Source organism: Clarias gariepinus, chromosome 16 (assembly GCF_024256425.1).
Source record: "Clarias gariepinus isolate MV-2021 ecotype Netherlands chromosome 16, CGAR_prim_01v2, whole genome shotgun sequence".
In the NCBI taxonomy this organism is placed as follows: domain Eukaryota; kingdom Metazoa; phylum Chordata; class Actinopteri; order Siluriformes; family Clariidae; genus Clarias; species Clarias gariepinus.
In genome coordinates, this window is record NC_071115.1 from 25,459,221 (window position 1) to 25,479,440 (window position 20,220).

The 20,220-nt window shown below is 38.2% G+C and overlaps 1 protein-coding gene across 3 annotated transcripts in view; it reads left to right on the forward strand.

Moving 5' to 3' along the window:
* LOC128544471 (uncharacterized) overlaps nt 1-20,220 on the forward strand; it is a 54,200-nt gene that overhangs the window by 8,679 nt on the left and 25,301 nt on the right. For all 3 annotated transcript variants that reach the window (XR_008365796.1, XR_008365797.1, XM_053514605.1), the window contains exons 2-3: nt 9,434-9,769; nt 11,216-11,452. Coding sequence is in view for 1 of the 3 variants with exons in the window: in XM_053514605.1 (XP_053370580.1) it covers nt 9,434-9,769; nt 11,216-11,452 (573 nt within the window). In the remaining 2 variants the exon portion in view is untranslated. The remainder of the gene's footprint in view (nt 1-9,433; nt 9,770-11,215; nt 11,453-20,220) is intronic.

A 20,220-nucleotide genomic window follows, 5' to 3' on the forward strand; every position in this document is an offset into this window, starting at 1 on the left:
TTTCGTTTCTGTTGCTCTGATCAGAGATTATATTGTACATTTCAATAGTTTTATATTATATTGTAAATATTAAACTGAAACATGTTTCTGTAACTCTGCCTTAGTTATTATATTTGTTCTTGATTAAAGCAGTGTTGTTTCACAGTATTGCAGTACAAAGTTCGTTTTGATTTACATCACTTGGGGGAAAAAGGAGAATATAGCAGGAGCACATGCTGACCATTCATCTGTCTTCATACTTGTGCAGTGATTGCAAAAGACACACAAATCAAAGCAAGACACAAGAAGCCATTAAAAAAAAAAATAAAAAAAAATAAATTGGCCCATAACATTATAACCCATCAAAGCATAAGCCCTCTGAATGTATCTGGGAACACAACGTTAGCAGCAGATTCAAGTTGTGAGGTGGGGTTTAAACTTGTTTGTTCTTCGGATTCAGATCTAGGGTTTGGGTTAGAGAGCATTATCCTCCTTAAAGACAAAGATAAGTTAAAGATTAAACTGTCCATAGTACCGTTTCATTTCCTAGGTAAGTGGCGTACACACAGGCCATCCACATGGTGTAAAAGAAATTCATAATTCATTAGACTATGCAAGCTTCTTCCATTGCTCCATGGTCAAGTTCTGATCTTTGCATACTTCTGATCTTTAGGTGCTTTTGGTCATGGACATGTGTCAGCATGGACACTCTGACCAATCTTCAGTTACACAACCACATACACAGCAAGCTTAGATGCACAATGACTTTTGCATGATTTATGCACCCCCAGGGCCCTAGTTATTAATCAGCTAAAAAATTTATACACATTTAAGGAATATACATATTATTATATTATTAATATTATATTAATATTATATTATTATATTATGCAGATTAAACTTATTAGCCTTCCCAAATTGCCCACTGTGTGCGTGTGTGTATGTGTGTGTGTACATGCATGATGGATTGGCACCCTGTCTCATGCTCTAAGTCTCCGGGGAGACTTAGGAGAAACCACTTGTAATATAAGTTGTGGTGAGGTATTTAATTTGCTCTTGTTTCACTGATTTATTAACACCTGCAAGTTTGTAATTTTGGCCAAAAAAACTACTTTTAATGGGGGTTGAATAATTTTGAGTGCAATTGTATATACTAGTAAACTGGTGACCGACTCATAGGCACCTAAGACTCTTTTACCCCTGGGGGTGAAAAAAGACAAGCCTGTCTGGGTCAATCCCACAGAAAAGCCAGTGCATCACAAATCACCAACAAAAAGTTGGCCACGATAGGAAGGCACCAGAACATCCAGTCCCCCACAGGCCTCCATGCATGGGGCCCATCAGGCAAAGACCCCAAGGCTGCCAATCTGACTGAGCACCCATGGGATTCATGGAAATGGACCCTGCAACACACAGCACCCAAAGAATCTATTGCCAATGTCCTGGTGCTAGACACCACAACAGTCCACCAGGAGTCATGTGGAGTCATTCTCCAAAGGGCCAGAGCCACGCCAATGGCGCAAGTGGAACCTACACAATATTGGGCAAAATGCTGCATTGTCATGTTATGGCTAATCATTTACATTTACATTTAGGCATTTGGCTGACGCTTTTATCCAGAGCGACTTACAAAAGATCCCTGTATAATTTAAAGGAAGTGAGAGGTTAAATTAGTACGTATAAAACTTTTGTTTCTCAGTAAACCTATTATTGGTGGTGTAAAAAAAGCACTTGTATTAGTTGTTTATCTTGACCAAGATCTCTAGAAAGTACAGAGCGAGAACTGTTCAATGGACAAAATAAGAATACAGGCCATCTTTTGAGTCCTGGCACTAAACAGTCTACCATATTTTTAAAACTACATGTTAACATGCAGAATTTGCCTACTGCTTGACCATTTACATGCGTTTCTTTCCATATTCACTGTTAACATAAAGCAGTGTTAAAATAGTCTAAAGTAAGTGTAGGTTTTCACAATGGACTTTAGGGATGGGTCATGTGGAAAAAAATCCTATCGCAATACTTAGACAAAAAGCTCTGCACTGTAAAAAAATTTCAGTGACGCCAGCAATCTAATGTAATTTTACAGAACTCATACTGTTAAATAACTTTACAGTTTATTACCGTAAACATAAAACTGTATATTTCTGTATTTTTTTTTTTTTTACAATTTACAATAGAATACTGGCACCACATACACCAGCTATCTGTTTTGGTAAAAATTAAATGCATAACTGATTATTTCAGTTTAACATTTATTTTCAGTGTAACTTTTACAAAATAACTTTAGGTTTTAAAAAAATCTACAATATAAATCTTATATCTATAGCTACCACATCTCTAATATGTTATTTTTAAGCTAACTTGGTAGCTTGGTTAGCCCCACCTGTAGCCATGGCTAACATTATTGACATTGGCACAAAAATTAAGTTTCAGTTGCAAATTCTGTTGCTTTAGTGTTTTTAGATCTTAAGATCAAATTTTACTGTGATACACTGTAGTATAACTACAAGCATTTCACAAGAGTTAAAGGCTTTTATTGACAATTATATAACCTTTATGCAAAGAGACAATATCTGCAGTGTTGACCATTCTTGCATCATCAGTGCTGGGAGTTTTTGAAAATTTGTGGGGTTTTTATTTCTTGACTGCTCCATTAATTCTGAGGAAGTGTGTAGTTGCATATACTTTGTTTATTCTGCGTTCTCTAACATGCCAAGTGCTGTTCAGTCATCCTTCTGCTTTGCTATCATTTATACTTGTGTGCTGGTGTGTCTGCTTGTAGGCGGTGAGGTTTCTATGCCACTGTACTGTGTCACTTTGTCATTCTCTGATAAGATTACTTTGAAATGAGAACTGGTTGATCTTCACTATATTCCCTCAAACAAAACTGCAATAAATGAGCATTTTATACGTTAACCCCTAAAAACACCCACAGATGTACTGAACTTAATAAATAGATGAATTTCTACACTTACAAACTCTTAAACAAGGTGGACCCATTCAATGCTTTTCACAACACCCCGCACACCTCTGTCAATGAATTGTTCTGGGGGACATACATACTGTACTGTATGTTACCTGTCATCATGAAAAGGCACTTAAGGTCGTTCGTCGATCGATTGAGAAGGAAAAAGTCCGGCGGTTTTGCAACGCTATTGTTTCACATGCCAATTTTTATCTTTACCAAAAAATTTTTCTTTTTCGTTATGGATCAAAGATGCTACAACCCAAGACAACTCACGAGTAAAAATAAACATTGAGTTATAAGATTGTGCACGTGATGAAAGCCTTTCATCAGAAGTGGAAAATGCTGTCTGGGATTTGCCCTTAGGTAAGCTATTGAATTTATTTTATAAAGTAAAATCTTTGATGGCAAGCAAATTGATATATAAAAGCAGTTATGAATGTTTGACTTAATTCGCACAAAATATTCAGATATATATAGTCTGTTCAAATGGATGGCCTATATGGATGCTTGAGTTACAGCTAATGCTGCCATTAGATTTAATGACTGTTGACCAAATAGCTTTAGTTATTAGGAATGGCACATACATATGATAATGCAGTGATGAAATGCAGAGTGTTTACCAGATGATTTAAGTTTTTTTTTGTTTAAAGGTATTAATTGATGACAAACATTATGATATGTGGTCTGACTTTGTCCAAGCATGCATTATCATATGTTCAAGAGTTATCCTCACAGATATAATCAAAGTACACTGTAAAAAAAGATTTTTTTGTGCTTGTAAATAAAGATAGCATAATTTAAGTACATTTTACAAACAAATTCTATTTTGTCTTTCTACTCCAAAATGTCACGTTTAATTCAATAAGCTACTTGAGGGTTCATTGTAATTTATTGTACTTGAATACATAAGTGAGTTTAAATAGAACTTCCAAAGTATTATTTGTCATATAATGAACTAATGTAAAAACTGACAAACTCAAGTAACGTCTACTCCACGAATCCAGGCAATCTATGCACATGCTCTCTTGGTTCAGAAGTGTCGCACAGAAGCAGAGGAAACCAATTAATATTTTCTCGACAACTGATCTGATTTATACAAATATAAGTTATAAGTAAATAATAAAATATTTGTTTATTGGTCAATTTATTTATGTTTGCAGTGAAGTAATAGAGCTATCAAGCTGCCCTGGTGGTTAAAGAGTTAACCATAGACTGTAAGTTATGGCGTTGATAGAGTTGAGTTTGCTAAAGAACCGATTTGCACAAACACAAGTTATTACCAAATAGCATCTGTGTTGAAAACAAATGTCTTGTACAGTATTTGTCTTCTTAACAAACTGTCTCCTTCTTCTTTGGAGTTAAACGGCGGCTTGCATCCGTAAGTGTTGCACTACTGCCACCTTCTGGTTGATTCTCCTTTGGTGTTTCTCCACTCTATTTCCAGATTATTTATAAATATTTCCTGTCCACATACCAGCAAATTTCGGATGATAAAAATATCTCGTATAGACATCGTATAGATGTAAAGACGATGTATCATTTAACAGCTTAAACAGGCAATCTACAGACGATCAAAATACGACTATAAAAAAACTAACGTAATGTTAAGATGATGATACGCTCTTTAGCAGATGTCTCCGCGACGTACCTGTGCTATCTGGGAAAATTTTGAACGCATATTTCATTCATTAAAGCAATTAAATATTCATTAGTATAACATGGTGTGTGTGCGCATGTGTGCGTGCATGTGTGTGGTTGGCAAACAAATTTTAACTACAAAAAAAGTGTTACTTTGATTTTCTTTGCCTTAGATCAAAAATGAGTTTAGAAGGATAACCACAATTTTACTGGAGCCAACCTTTCTGCAAAAATTACACCTCAACTCTCCAACGCTCCTGGATTTGTTTAAAATGAAGGGTGGGGATGCAGGCATACAAATTTAAAGTGTGCTAGATTGACTCAGCCAGGTGAATGTACAGTATGTATCACACATCTAAAACCCTGCTTCTTCCTGACTCTATAGATGTAAGTGTACAGTGTTAATGTTTACTGCAATTTATTTTTGTTTTTAACAGCAATTTGAAGATAAGTGAGATGCTGTGATCTGCTTTGGCTTTGAAAATGTACAGTACTGAAAGAGTTTAAGGCACATTACTATTTTCATCCCCAAAAATGTTAAACTATTAAAAAATAGTTTTTAATTATGAAATATCAGTACACATTCCTAAACATTCATTTTGCCATTATTTGTAATAATCCAGTGAGATTTTTGTATGCACAGGGAGTCTGGTGCTCCAAAGAAGATCTGGTCTCACAATCATTGAGACTTTCTATTATAACGTGAAGGAAGAGATAAAACTGAGACTGCCTAAATTAAGAAAAACTGTTGCAATGTCTGCAAAATGCTTTCTTAAAAAAACTTCATTTAAAGCAACCTGAAAAATTAAAAAAATATATTAAGTAAGAACAACAACTGCTTTAATTGCAAATAGTAATTGAAAATATTGATTTAGTCAGAAGGTGAATCAATTTATGAAAGCATTTTAAAGCCATCCCCATTTTACTGAATTTTTACACAAGTGCCTAAAACTTTTTACAGTACCAGCTTTGCAGGTAGTTTTTTAAGTTTTTGCAGTTATTCTATATTTAGTCTGTATTTATTTTTTCACTCTTTCTTCATGTAAAAAGAGATTTAATAATGAGACCAAATCTCTGTGTGGGGCATTTATGACATAACATTAAAAGAGAACATGCTATTTACTGTACAGTACCTTATACCACTTTGCACTTATTTGTGTATTTGACAGGTTGTCAGCAGAGACACGATTAAGAATAGCTTAACCAATCATGTAATGAAGATCATTGTACTGAGCAGCACTAAAGGAGAGGAAGATGCCAACACAGCTGACTTCATCATCGTCATTGAGGGAACTGAGGTGCTGTTGAGATGTAAGAATCTCACGACTAGCGTGCCTTCTGATAATGGGCTTCATTTACTCCCTGAACTTAAGCTATCCCTCAAAGCTAAGAAAAACCTTTAAAGTCTTTCAGAAAATCTTACTTGCTTAGATGCCTTTTGAAATTTCTTCCATAGGTTAGCTCTTTACATAGAAAGCTACTAAAGTAAGTCTGCCAGTTGGCCAACTTGTTTGACACTTGTATTTGTTTAGCAAGTGAGAATGCTCTTTAAAGGGCTGTTATTGTAAATTAGAGCAAAGTTTGTACTATACTGTACTGGTTCACAGAATCATTGTAATGTAGCATTATGTAAGTAGTGCAGTGCTGCTAAAGAAAACAGAACCAGAGGTTTATTTGTTTTATCACAGTGTTGGATGTAAGATCACTGTTAAGCAGCTCATGTTAAATTGTTGTGCTCTGTTTTTTTTTTTGTTTTGTTTTTTTATACAAGAACACATTGAAACATCTGTAATAGCATGTTAAACCATTTTGGCCAACAGCATTATTTTTAATGAACATGTCAATTCATTTTTCGTCCATGTGTTTTAGTATTTCTTTTGCTTTTCCAAGAGGAAAAGTTAAATTAAAATTAAAATACTTAAAGAAAATTCTGTGTTTTTTTCTTTGTTGTTTTGTCAGTGTTTCTTTGTTGAAAACACCAGTAGTAATACGTTACAAATTATATTAAGTAATGTTAGATATGTTAGAATATAAGAATGGTGTCACAAAAATGGTTAAACTCACAAAAATACTTTTAAAAGTATTTAAAATAATAATTACTCTATTATTATTATTATTATTATTATTATTATTATTGTTTTATAGACGCCAAAAGGTTCATTTTATGAAGTTTTATTTAAGGGGTCATTAAACTGACATCTAGTGGACAAATAGAAAAAACATTGCAAGCAGCACAATTAACATGTATCTGCAAATAAAGTTCATCATCACTGACTAGTGTGTATCAGTTATAGTCACCTATTATAATCACCATCTCTAAATCTTTGACAATTAAAAGAAGATTTAGAACAGAAGTGAAAAGGAAACAACGAGTCCTTCTCTTCCTTAATTTTAAACATGAACATGAATACAACTAACAAGCCACTGATAAGGATTTAATACACAAATCAAATTATTAAAGCACACAATAAAGAAAATAAACTCAAGAAAAAAAAAAAGAAAAAAAAAACTGAAATAAAGAGCAAAAAAATAAAATAAAAAATAGATACAACAACACTAGAGTTTATGAGATGGATTGAGGACATTAATATAGACCAAAGGTTTTTGTGTTCATTTTCCTTCTTCAGATATTAGATAAAGTTCATTGTGAAATGCAAAAAAAAGTTCAGTTTTCCTGAATCGGGATTTGTGAATTAAAATAAATCTCCAATATAATGATTCACAACAGTGATCAGTGGCGGCTGGTGCACAATAATTTTTTTGGGGGGGCGCAAACAAAATAAAATAAAATGTAAATAGCCATAAGAAGTGCTGGAAAAGCACCGAGTGTAAGCTCGCATTTTAGCGCATAACACCGGCGCCACTGACAGTGGTACTCCAGGTGCGCGAGCCTTTCAGAACTAAAGCCAAACGAGCCAGTCACGTGATTCCGGCAAACGCGATTTTCATTAATAACGAGACTCCAGGGAACCGACACGCGCCTCGAATAGCGGGTTTATTTGGACGAACCAAGCTGCTTTATACAAGCTTCAGCGCCTCATCGTCATAGTAACTAAAACGCTCATAAAAATACGGGTTTTCTTTTGCTTTTGTTACCTACGTGCGTAAAACGGAACAGGCAGTGCGCGTCATAAAGCCTGGCAAATACTGCAAACAACTTAGGATTAGATTTTATTTCTTTGTTTCTGTGTAAGGTAAGAGTTAATAAGGTAAATAAGGTTTGGTGTGTGTGTGTGTGTGTGTGTGAGAGACAACAATTAATTTAAAGGTCTAATCATAAATGAAAAATCTGCCTAGACAAAGTTCTTTTTAAAAGATTTTTTTTGTTAATGTTTTTATGTTGAAATCAAAGGTACACATGTTTAGAAATTAATGTTTATAATTGTAATTTGCTAAATGTTTACAATAATTTCATTGATTATAGATTAAAATTTATCTGCCTAGACAATATTTTTTTTATATGGGATTTTTGTTTTTAAAAAAATCTATTGTATTTGTTTAAACATTAGTGTTTTTATCCTGTAAATAAGGTTTAATCTCTGTGTGTGTTTTGACATTTTATTTAAAAAAGTCTAGTTATGGAGTTGGTTATTATGTCATCACCACAGGGATCACAGAGGGCGTTCCAGTCTGTTGCTTCAAAGCGGCCCTGCAGAGTCTCATTATCTTTGTGTCCACCTTCGTACCTCAGTTGTGCGCACAGGGTGCTGCCATTTGATGGGTATGTACAGTAGGTAGGGATGAAATTTACTGCGTTGTGGTGAGTGTGAGAGATTTCAGGGAGAACATTATTGCAAAACCTTCCCTTAATTAGTTTGTGGGTTTCTAGATGTTTTTGCCTCTCTTCTCCAGCCTTGTCGAGAAATAAAATGCAGGACATCGTTGGGATCCTGCTAATGTTCATGGGAACGGCCTCAGGTAGGTTTATGAGAATGAAAAAGTTATTTCTTTTCATTTAATTCGTGTATGGTTTAACTCAATGATTTTAAATAAAAAATATATAAAGTAAAGCTGTTTCAGGACATTAAAGAAATCTATTAATATTATACAAAAATAATAGCTAGTTAGTTTTTGTTAATTTATGTTGTAATTTATGTTAGGTCTCTCTGTCCTGTCTCTGCTAGCCAGCTAACTAGGCCTCTTGGTTGGCTAGTTTAGTGTCTATGTTAATTTATGTTGTAAATTTATGTTGCATGTAGCACCTTGGTCCTGGAGGAACGTTGTTTCGTTTCACTGTGTACTAACTGTATATGGTTGTAATGACAATAAAGCCAACTTGAACTTAATATAGTTTTTTTTTTTTTCCTGAGAATGAATATTGCTCTATAGTTTAGGGAAAGAAAATCTTGAATGCCATTATGTACATCCACTACAAAAACAAAGATGTACTGTATATTTGCCTGACCTTTAATCTGTGAATTAAAGGATAAAAATAGACAATTAACCACCAGAAAATATTCAGTTGGCCAGGTTGGACAGCATTGCTAATGATTCTTTGCTTTCCCAATGTGTGTTTAATGAATCATGTCCAGTTTCAAACTTTAGTGTCGTACACTCTCATGATGATTTCACATCATCTTATTATAGTCAAGTTATGTATGGTTATGTTTTTTGACATTGAGGGATAATCCTTAAAATACAGAAGTTTACAATTTTCAGCGTTAAAAATTAACATTGTTTAACCATTGTTAACATAATGAATATATGGCTACGTCTCTCTTCTTTTTTTGGTAAAGCTTGTAGACCTTATTTTGCTAATAACTTTAAACTGATTTTACAGTTTTCGAATTAAAATTTTGAAAAAGAATTTTTTTTCATCCTACCCATTTTTTTCTTCCTCTTCAGGTTTGCTGTTTCAGGATCCTGTTGTCTGTAGATTTACTCAGAGTAATCAGTGTTATGTAGCTCTGGGGCAACAACTAAACCTGCAAATGCCCCGGGTGGATATGTTTCAACTAAAGATCACAGACAAGACATCTACTGATCATATCATTTTAAAATATAGGCCTCACCGTGGTATCCCACTAACAGTGTATATCAAAAGATGGCAATTTGTTAATAATAATAAAACTCTGATACTAACCAGTGCACAAAGGAGTGATAATGGAACGTACACTTTACAGACCTTTGATGCAAAGGGAAATAATAAAGGCATATATACTCTCCAGCTCAACATTGAAGGTAAGACCACACATTGTCTAATCACATGAACCCTTTATAGTTTTAAAATGCACTTCAACATTTGACCTACATAAATTTATTCTATAACTAAAGCTGTGGTACAAATGAATAGAGTCTGCTGAGTTCTCAAATCTGATTCATCTGAAGATGTTTTCTATAACAGCAGCTCTGACAGTGGTTCTGGCTATTATTCAGGTCAAAAGTTTATATTAATGCACTTGTTCAAATGTGTTGCCATTTTAATAGTAACAACTTATTGACAGGATCCTTAAATCAATAATAAAAAAGAAAGTGTAATAATTGTTGATGCAGTCTCCAGTGTCAGCACTTTTATTGTACAACACATTTAAAGGACGTAAAAAAGTTAGGGAATAACTGTTTATAACTTCTAGAACATAACTGATGGCATCTTTAATTTGTTTTGCAGATGTTGCAACTTATAATGAGATTGAAAAAAGTGCAGGATGTATGTTTTAAAATCAAAGTTTTTGACAAGTTGCTGTATGTGTCAAGTTTCAAAATTATCTGTGTTACGCAACAAGTTGAAGGAAACATAAGGGTGGGAATTATTAATGGCAGTTATTAGGGCCCAAGTACTATAGGGTGCGCAGGACCATCTTGTTTTCCTACGGATTTTTTTTCCCCACACTTTTGGGCTTTTTAAGGGTCTAAACATGCTCAATAACTCATGAAAATTTTCAGACAGGTTGAAATCTGCTGCCATTAGGATGCCTGAGATTTGGGTGGCCCGGGGCCCTCAAGGGCCCCCACATGAGATTTTGCAGCATAGCTCATACACACTTGCACATATGCACACGAAACTCTGTACACATTTAGAGCTCATTGAGCCCAACAACTTTTGCTTTGCATGTCCTGGGCTCAACTCAAAAGGAGGCTGGTTATTTTGGGTCATTTGCCAAAACGCACCCGATGGATTTTAATATACTACTCCTAGGGAATTTATACAATCGCCAACAAACCGGGCCGATGTGATCTAAACAGCCTATTGTACACACATACACATCACAAATGTTAACACTCACGCACACACCCATACTCTCATAAACACAAACACACATGCACAAATACACTAATATCACACATATACACACTCACATTTCTCTCTCTCTCTCACACACAGACCCACACGCATAAACACACTCATACAGTACATCACACTTATACACACTTACATCACAAATGTTAACACACACACACACACACACACAGTTGACATGACAAGTATTTAGGGCCCAAGTTGAAATCACCCCTATTACGTCGTCATATTGTGTAAAGTGTCCAAGTTGTTCTATGGCTTTTTTTTTTTTAGGTCTTAACACGCTCAAAAGACAAACAGGTTGTGCGGTGTGCCCGGGGTGGCGATGGCGCAGGGTGCTTGGGCCCGCTTGCAACAATATTTTTATTTGTACTTTCTGTAATCTGCAGCTGAGGTGACCTCAGTGAAAGTGTCATACAGCTGCTTGTCTCCTGCGGTCTGGAGAGTGTACTGTTCGGCTGATGGAGACAACCTTTTCTTCAACTGGTCATCTGGATTCGTCACTTGGTTTGAGAACGGGAGTAGCACTCTGGTACTGGATAAAATCCACAAGGAAAATGTAACCTGCCATGTACAAAACCATGTCAGCCATGACAGCGATTTTGTTAGACTCCACAAATGTCCTGGTAAGTCCGTCTATTTAAATAATAATGTTTAAAATAATAATAAAGCATTGCACATGTTTTAGCAAGAAACACAAACTAGTCCCCTGCATCAGGCTTGAGCCGTGCACTGTGGCATGTTACAATGCCCACACCCACCACCCCGGTTTGGTGCTGCTGCTGTCGTGTTTAGCTCAAAGCAGAACTAAGGAAGTTGCATTCCATTTAAACATTCCATTTAAACAGGCACAAGTATCAAAACTATTATTTGATCCTTTTCATGCCATTCATCTGGGGAGAATTATGAGAGTAGAAGAAAAATCCACATAAACATTAGTAATGAAATAATTTAATTTAATTTAATAGTTGTTGTTGGTCTTTCGGCTGCTCCCGGCAAGGGGTCACCACAGTGGAATATCCAGTCCGCACTACAACTTGGCACAGGTTTTACACCGGATGCCCTTCCTGACACGACCCTCCCATTTTGTCCGGGCTTGGGACCGGCACTGCATCCAGTGGCTGGGGTTTGGGCACCAGTGCCCAGATAATTTAATAGTACTTAATTTAATTTTATATGACTATGCACCAGTCTCTCGCGCTCTCTCTCTATCTCTCTCTCTCACACACAGACACACAAATCACGCGCATCCTGCACTGTTTTCACGGGGTCGGTCTAAGAAAAACGCGTCTTGATGGGGAACCAACTTCGGCACAACGCTGGAACAATGATAAATGACCGATTAAAAAAATCCTAATATACAGTACAAGAGTAATGCAACCACGAGGGGGCGCAATCCAGTGTCTTCTTGTGCCAGTCCCAAGTCTGGATAAATGCAGAGGGTTGTGTCAGGAAGGGCATCCGACGTAAAACATTTGCCAAATCAATGATGCGAATCAAGAATATAATTCCCATACCGGATCGGTCGTGGCCCGGTTTAACAACGACCGCCACTGGTGCTGTTGACCTACAGGGTTCTGGTGGAAATTGGGCTACTGTTGGTCGAAGAAGGAGAGGAGGAAGGCGTGTTCGAAAGCAGAGAGAGAAGAGGAAAGGCAAGAGTTTAGGAGTGATAGTAGGGACTTTGAATGTTGGGACCATGACAGGGAAGGGAAGAGAGTTAGTTGATATGATGCAGAGAAGGAAGGTGGATATACTGTGTGTCCAGGAGACCAGGTGGAAAGGTAGCAAGGCTAGAAGCTTAGGATCAGGGTTCAAATTGTTTTACCATGGTGTGAATAGGAAAAGAAATGGAGTAGGAGTTATTCTAAAAGAGGAGTTTGTAAGGAATGTTCTAGAGGTGAAGAGAGTATCAGATAGGGTGATGAGTCTGAAGCTGGAAATTGAAGGGATAATGTTCAATGTTGTTAGTGGTTATGCCCCACAGGTAGGATGTGAGTTAAAAGAGAAGGAGATATTCTGGAGTGAGTTAGATGAAGTGATGCAGAGCATCCCCAGAGGTGAAAGAGTGGTGATTGGTGCAGACTTCAATGGACATGTTGGGGAAGGGAACAGAGGTGATGAAAATGTGATGGGCAGGTTTGGTCTTCAGGACAGGAATGTAGAAGGACAGATGGTGGTGGACTTTGCAAAGAGGATGGAAATGGCAGTAGTAAATACTTTCTTCCAGAAGAGGCAGGAACATAGGGTGACATATAAGAGTGGAGGCAGAAGCACTCAGGTCGACTACATCTTGTGTCGACGTTGTAACCTGAAAGAGATCAGTGACTGCAAAGTGTTGGTAGGGGAGAGTGTAGCCAGACAACACAGAATGGTGGTGTGTAAAATAACCCTGGTGGTAAGGAAGGCGAAGAGGACAAAGGCAGAGCAGAGGACAAAGTGGTGGAAGCTGAGAAAGGAAGAATGTTGTGAAGTCTTTAGGGAGGAGTTGAGACAGGCTATGGGTGGTCAGGAGGTGCTTTCAGTTGACTGGACAACTACCTGTCTCCCTGATCACATTGGCTGTAGGAGGGTACTTGGTGTATCATCAGGTAAGGGGAAAGTGGACAAGGAGACTTGGTGGTGGAATGAGGAAGTCCAGGAGTGTATACAGGGAAAGAGGCTAGCTAAGAAGAAGTGGGACACTGAGAGGACTGAAGAGAGTAGACAGGAGTACAGGGAGATGCAGAGTAAGGTGAAGGTAGAGGTGGCAAAGGCCAAACAAAGAGCATATGAGGACTTGTATGCTAGGCTAGACAGTAAGGAGGGAGAGGGGGATCTGTACAGGTTGGCAAGGCAGAGAGATAGAGATGGGAAGGATGTGCAGCAGGTTAGAGTGATTAAAGATAGAGATGGAAATGTACTGACAGATGCCAGAAGGGTGATGGGAAGATGGAAGGAGTACTTTAAGGAGTTGATGAATGAGGAAAACGAAAGAGAACAAAGAATAGAAGAGGTGACTGTTGTGGAACAGGAAGTAGCAAATATTGGTAGAAGTGAGGTGAGAAGGGCGTTGAAGAGGATGAAGAGTGGAAAGGCTGTTGGTCCTGATGACATACCTGTGGAGGTATGGAAGTGCTTAGGAGAGGTGGCAGTAGAGTTTTTGACAGACAATGAAGCTGTGGGAAAGAGTAGTGGAAGCTAGGTTAAGGGTAGAGGTGAGCATTTGTGAGCAGCAATATGGTTTTATGCCTAGAAAGAGTACATCAGATGCAGTATTTGCTTTGAGGATGCTGGCGGAGTAGTACAGAGAAGGTAACAGGGAGTTGCATTGTGTCTTCTTAGATTTGGAGAAAGCGTATGACAGGGTGCCAAGAGAGGAGCTGTGGTATTGTATGAGGAAGTCTGGAGTGGCAGAGAAGTATGTTAGAGTGGTGCAGGACATGTATGAGAGCTGTAAGACAGTGGTAAGATGTGCTGTAGGTGTGACAGAAGAGTTTAAGGTGGAGGTGGGTCTGCATCAAGGATCGGCTCTAAGCCCCTTTTTGTTTGCTCTGGTGATGGACAGGATGACAGATGAGGTAAGACAGGAGTCCCCATGGACTATGATGTTTGCAGATGACATTGTGCTCTGTAGCGAGAGCAGGGAACAGGTGGAGGAAAATTTGGAGAGGTGGCGGTATGCTCTGGAAAGCAGAGGAATGAAGGTTAGCCGCAGCAAGACGGAATACATGTGTGTGAATGAGAGGGACCCAGCAGGATCGGTGAGGCTACAGGGAGCAGAGGTAAAGAAGGTGCAGGATTTTAAGTACTTGGGGTCAACGGTCCAGAGCAACGGAGAGTGTGGAAAGGAGGTGAAGAGGCGGGTACAGGCAGGTTGGAATGGGTGGAGAAAAGTGTCAGGTGTGTTGTGCGATAAAAGAGTATCAGCGAGAATGAAAGGAAAGGTGTACAGGACAGTGGTGAGACCAGCGATGCTCTACGGCTTAGAGACAGTGGCGCTGAAGAAAAGACAGGAGGCAGAGTTGGAGGTAGCAGAGCTGAAGATGTTGAGGTTCTCTTTGGGAGTGACAAGGATGGATAGGATTAAGAATGAGTTTATCAGAGGGACAACCCACGTTAGATGTTTTGGAGATAAAGTCAGAGAGGCCAGATTGAGGTGGTTTGGATATGTTCAGAGAAGAGATGGTGAATATATCGGTAGAAGGATGCTGAGGTTGGAACTGCCAGGCAGGAGGTCTAGAGGAAGACCAAAGAGGAGATTTATGGATGCAGTGAGAGAGGACATGAAGTTAGTTGGTGTGAGAGAAGAGGATGCAGAGGATAGGGTTAGATGGAGGCAGATGATTCGCTGTGGCGACCCCTGAAAGGGAACAGCCGAAAGACAAAGAAGATACAGTACAAGAGTAATGTGTGATGACAGAGGAGACATAATGCACACACTGCAGCTGGGCTTCAGGATATGTCATGTAAAACAAAATGTATACTTATTTTTAAAATGTGTAGATTTTAATGCTACCAAAATATAAGAATGGCCTCATAAAAATGGTTTAACCTACAAAAATACTTATATTATTATTGTATAGAAATAAAATCAACTTAATCGAGCCATATTCCACAATAATGTGCATTAAATGTGCGTAAATACCCTTGAAACGCATTAATCAAGAGTATATCAAGAGTACAAGAGTACATTTTATTAATATTGCATTAATGCCACAGTGCTTACATTTATGTATAGAAACGGCCTACGAAGTAAAATCAAGTCATTTTCATCTTTTTACCATGTTGCTTTATTTAACATTTCTCACTTGCCCACAAGGCAATAGCACAAAAATGGCAACGCTCTGACAAACCTCTGCTAGAGTTTTAATGGATTTTTTGCACCCACATTTGAGTTTTTAGTTTACACTAAAATAAACTAATAAATATTAGAAAAGATACTCATCATGTGATCTACATAGCAGTATTATTAATTATGAAGTGCTGGTTGTTCATAATTTTTCAATGACTCCAGACTAACTTTTTTAATTTACTGGTGCAACTAACTTTAATTTACGCGAACCAGCAAAGTATTTAGATGCTTCTGACATTCTAACAAGTGCTGCAATATTAGGTCAGGCAAATACAAGACTTTGGGTAGCATATCTCTCATGTATTTAAATACAATTGTAGGCTACAGCAATTTTTTATGGTATAACAGGACAGGTATAAGTACACTTAAGAGCATTCCCCCACTTGAACAGGAATTTAAGCCTTACAGTTTAACAAACACTATTGTAATCCCGTCTAGGCCAGCTGAACGATATATTTATATATAGTCCTGTAGGACTAGCTCTGGTGAAATAAGTGAGCTGAAATGCCCTACTTGCAACTAGCATAGCCTCCGACTAAACTAATTAGGCTTTTACATTTTTTGTGAAAAAGACGTTTCGTACTCGAACTCAGACTAGAAAAGATACATTGTACTATATGCTCTCTCTCTTTGTCTGGAGCATGTCAAAACATAAATCTGAAAGGACTTCAGTTGATTATCTATCTTACACAATTAGCTTGCCTTGGCTTATGTTAATTATTGTTAGGCCAAACTTGCATGTAACATGTAACATATAAGCCATCTGAGTGGCAAGCTACAGCTGGCAAATTGGCAGGTGTATGTGGCTTCGACTACCCAAACGTAACCGAGAATGTAAAAAACTGCATTATCGCAAGTTCTACGCAGCGCGATAAAGGCCAAAAAGACATTGTTAACGCTTTGTATGTGTTGTATTTTTTTCTGATATACGCTACCTATGATTTATTTATGCTATTTTACCAAGGGAATATATATATATTTTAAATTTAATAAATAAAATAAATGGACCACTACCAGTGCTGATTCCTTTCATATGAGTAATTCCATCTCAAATCAACCAGTGGAAGAGAAATTTTCCACCATCACTTCTCAGATTTTGGTGATTTTTTTTACCAATTGTTGGTATTGGCATGAAAATAAAAAAAAAAAACCCAATTTGTTTGTCCCAACTCCCACTTGTTAAAAAATGGCAGCCATCTTGATTTTTGGCCTTGACGCACTTCAAGATGTGCCACGCCCCTTTTTGAAATCCTCTTTTCCTTGATAACTCACTTGCTATATGTCATATGGAGATGAAACTGGGTATATTTATGTAATTTTTGTAATTGTCTACAATTATGTAATTGTAGATTCAGATTCTGTAATCAGAATTTGTCTATCTCTTGTGGTTATGGAGATATTTCTAAAAAAACATTTTTTGGGGGTACCGCTTTTCGACCCCCCAGAACCCAAGGTCTGCATGTATATATGTTACTCAAAAGAATAAGGGTTTTACTTCACATCACCTCATCTTGAAAATAAATAAACCAGGGGTGTGTTATGCCGTGTTTAATAGAAATCATCAAAAAAATAATTGTCCAGGTTTTGCAAATGTTTTACGATTCAAAAACATGGCACGTCTCACATGTTGTAGTTGTAGCTGTAAACATGCCAGTAGTACCATTTAGACAGCTGTGGACACATTATCCAATAACATGAACTCTAGCCATCAGGATGTGTTTCCCTTGCTATCATGGACATATTTGGAATGCTGAACCCCAGCTGAGACACTTGTAGTCCGTAAACATGTGAGTAGTACCATTTCATCAGCTGTGGACACATCTGTATGTGAAAAATAGAGGGGGAACCTTATCTGATAAGAACTGTAGCCATCAGGATGTGTTTCCCTTGCTATCATGGACATATTTAGAATGATGAACCTTAGCTGAGTCACTTGGAGGCTGTAAACACGTAAGTAGTACCATTTCAACAGCTGTGGACACATCTGTATGTGAAAAGTAGAGGGGGAACCTTATCTGATAGCACGAGCTCTAGCCATCAGAATGTGTTTCTACTGCTATAAAGGACATATTTAGAATGCTCAAACTTCACTAAATCACCAGATTTACTTTTGCTGTGTAAACAGGTGAGCAATAACAGAAATTCTACTATTTACTTAGAACATGGACATATGAACATACTGTACTTAGTTTTAGAACAATGAAACTCTGAGAACTGCAGTAACAGTCTGACACATAAGGGAAGTTATTTATATAGAAAACAGTGTCGAATCATTATCTGACATTGACAATGAACACATTTAGAAGGATAAAACTCTGCTAATTCACCTGTGGTGTGGAAACAAATCAGTAGCATCAGTCTGATATGTATGAGAACTCCAAAATATAAGGGAAACAGTATCTGACAGTGACAAAGCACAATGTACAGACTTTCCCTGTGGTCGGGAAACAAGTCAGCAGTAACACTGGTGATATTTTGTCTGATATTTCTTCTCAGACGTCTTTTCAGCAAAACCATAATGCCAGAATAGAGACCCGTCAGATACAGTCTCAAGACATTAATAATAATAATAATAATAATAATAATGATAATAATGATAATAATAATAATGCGATATAATTAGCATTTTATCCACGTGATATCAACTCACTAGGTCACATCAATCTGAATAAACTCAAACTGTATGTTAAAGGAATCAGCACTGGTAGTGGTCCATTTATTTTATTTATTAAATTTATTAAATTTATTTATTTTATATATATATATATATATATATATATATATATATATATATTCATTCTCTTGGTAAAATATACCAGAAAAAATACAACGCATGTTATGATAAATTTCGTTTTTTAAGGCACGTGAAATTCGCCGTCTTTTCCGTTTCAGGGATTAAAAAGCGTTAACAATGTCTTTTTGGCCTTTATCGCGCTCCGTAGAACTTCACTGGTTCGCGCATAACCCTCCGCGGGCGAGCCTTCTCCTAAATGCGCGTTCCCTGTGCTGTTTTCACAGGGGTGGGTCTAAAAAAAGTATCCTGATGGGGGAACCAACTTCGACACAGCACCGGGATGGATCTGCTGCGTCTTCATCCATTGTTTCGTCCATTGTTTCGTCTCTTATCTAAATCATTATCTGACCATGGAGTTGACTTTGGCGGAACGCTGAAGGTGATTGCTGATAGGCTGTCACCATCAGTGGCGCCTGCACAATCCAATCGCGTTTGAGAGGAAAAAATCAAATTGAGGGTTTCTGAGATTTTTATTTTTTCCTTTTTTTTTCCCTTTTTTTTTTTTAGAAGTAGTAACTGGTACTCAAGCTTATGGATAGAATAAGCTTGAGTCGTTTTTCCAATCGTTTTTCCAAGATGGCGACGGTGAGGTCAGCTGCCGTCACGACTGCTCCAACCACCTTTTCTTTGTTTTTGTTCTTTAAGTTAGTTTACAGTGTTTTAAAACCGGCAAAATTACCACCATGGAGTACATTAGTTATGATAGAGACACTCTTGTTTCTATTGGTGTACAATGTACTCACAATTCAACGTTTTTAACTCCGGATCCGAGCTGGTCGAGTGAGATCCTGAGGGAGAACAAAGGACGCGACGCGAAGCGGCGGCCTCGAGGGAAACGAGCCGGCGTCAGGAACAGGCTGAAAGCCCGTGCACACCGCACACCTCTGCCTAGCATCCTGCTCGCCAACGTCCAGTCACTGGAAAACAAGCTCGACGACCTCAGGGCCAGGATAAAGTTCCAGAGAGACTTTCGGGACTGCAATCTCCTCTGCTTCACCGAGACATGGCTGAACCCAGCAGTGCCGGACCACACCATCCAGCTGGCCGAGTTCTTCTCGGTTCACCGCATGGACAGGACACAGGACTCGGGAAGTCAAGGGGAGGCGGCGTGTGTTTAATGGTGAACAGTCGCTGCTGCAACAGCGCAAGCGTTGTTCCTCTCACACGCTCCTGCACACCAAATCTGGAACTACTGTCCATCATGTGTCGTCCTTTTTATCTACCTCAGGAGTTTACAACGGTCATAATCAGTGCCGTTTATATTCCACCACAAGCGGACACGGACACTGCCTTATGCGAGCTGCATGAGGCACTCACACAGCAACAAACACAACACCGGGATGCTGCGCTTATTGTGGCGGGGGACTTTAATAGTGCCAACCTCAAACGCGCAGCGCCGAACTTTTATCAGCACATCACCTGCCCCACCAGGGGCGAAAGGACACTGGACCACTGCTATACAACTGTCAAGGACGGCTACAAGGCACAATCTTGTCCACCGTTTGGTAAATCCGACCACGCCGCCATCTTCCTCATGCCAGGACGCACTCGATGACGCATACTGGGACATGTTCAGAAACAGCTCCGATGACGTCAGCGTGTTTACGGAAGCGGTTGTGGGATTCATTGGGAAACTAGCGGATGATACCGTGGAAAAAAAGACTATTAAAACGTTTCCCAACCAGAAACCGTGGGTGGATAAAACCATCCGCGACGCTCTGAGATCTCGCACTGCTGCCTACAACACGGGACTCGCGTCGGGGGAC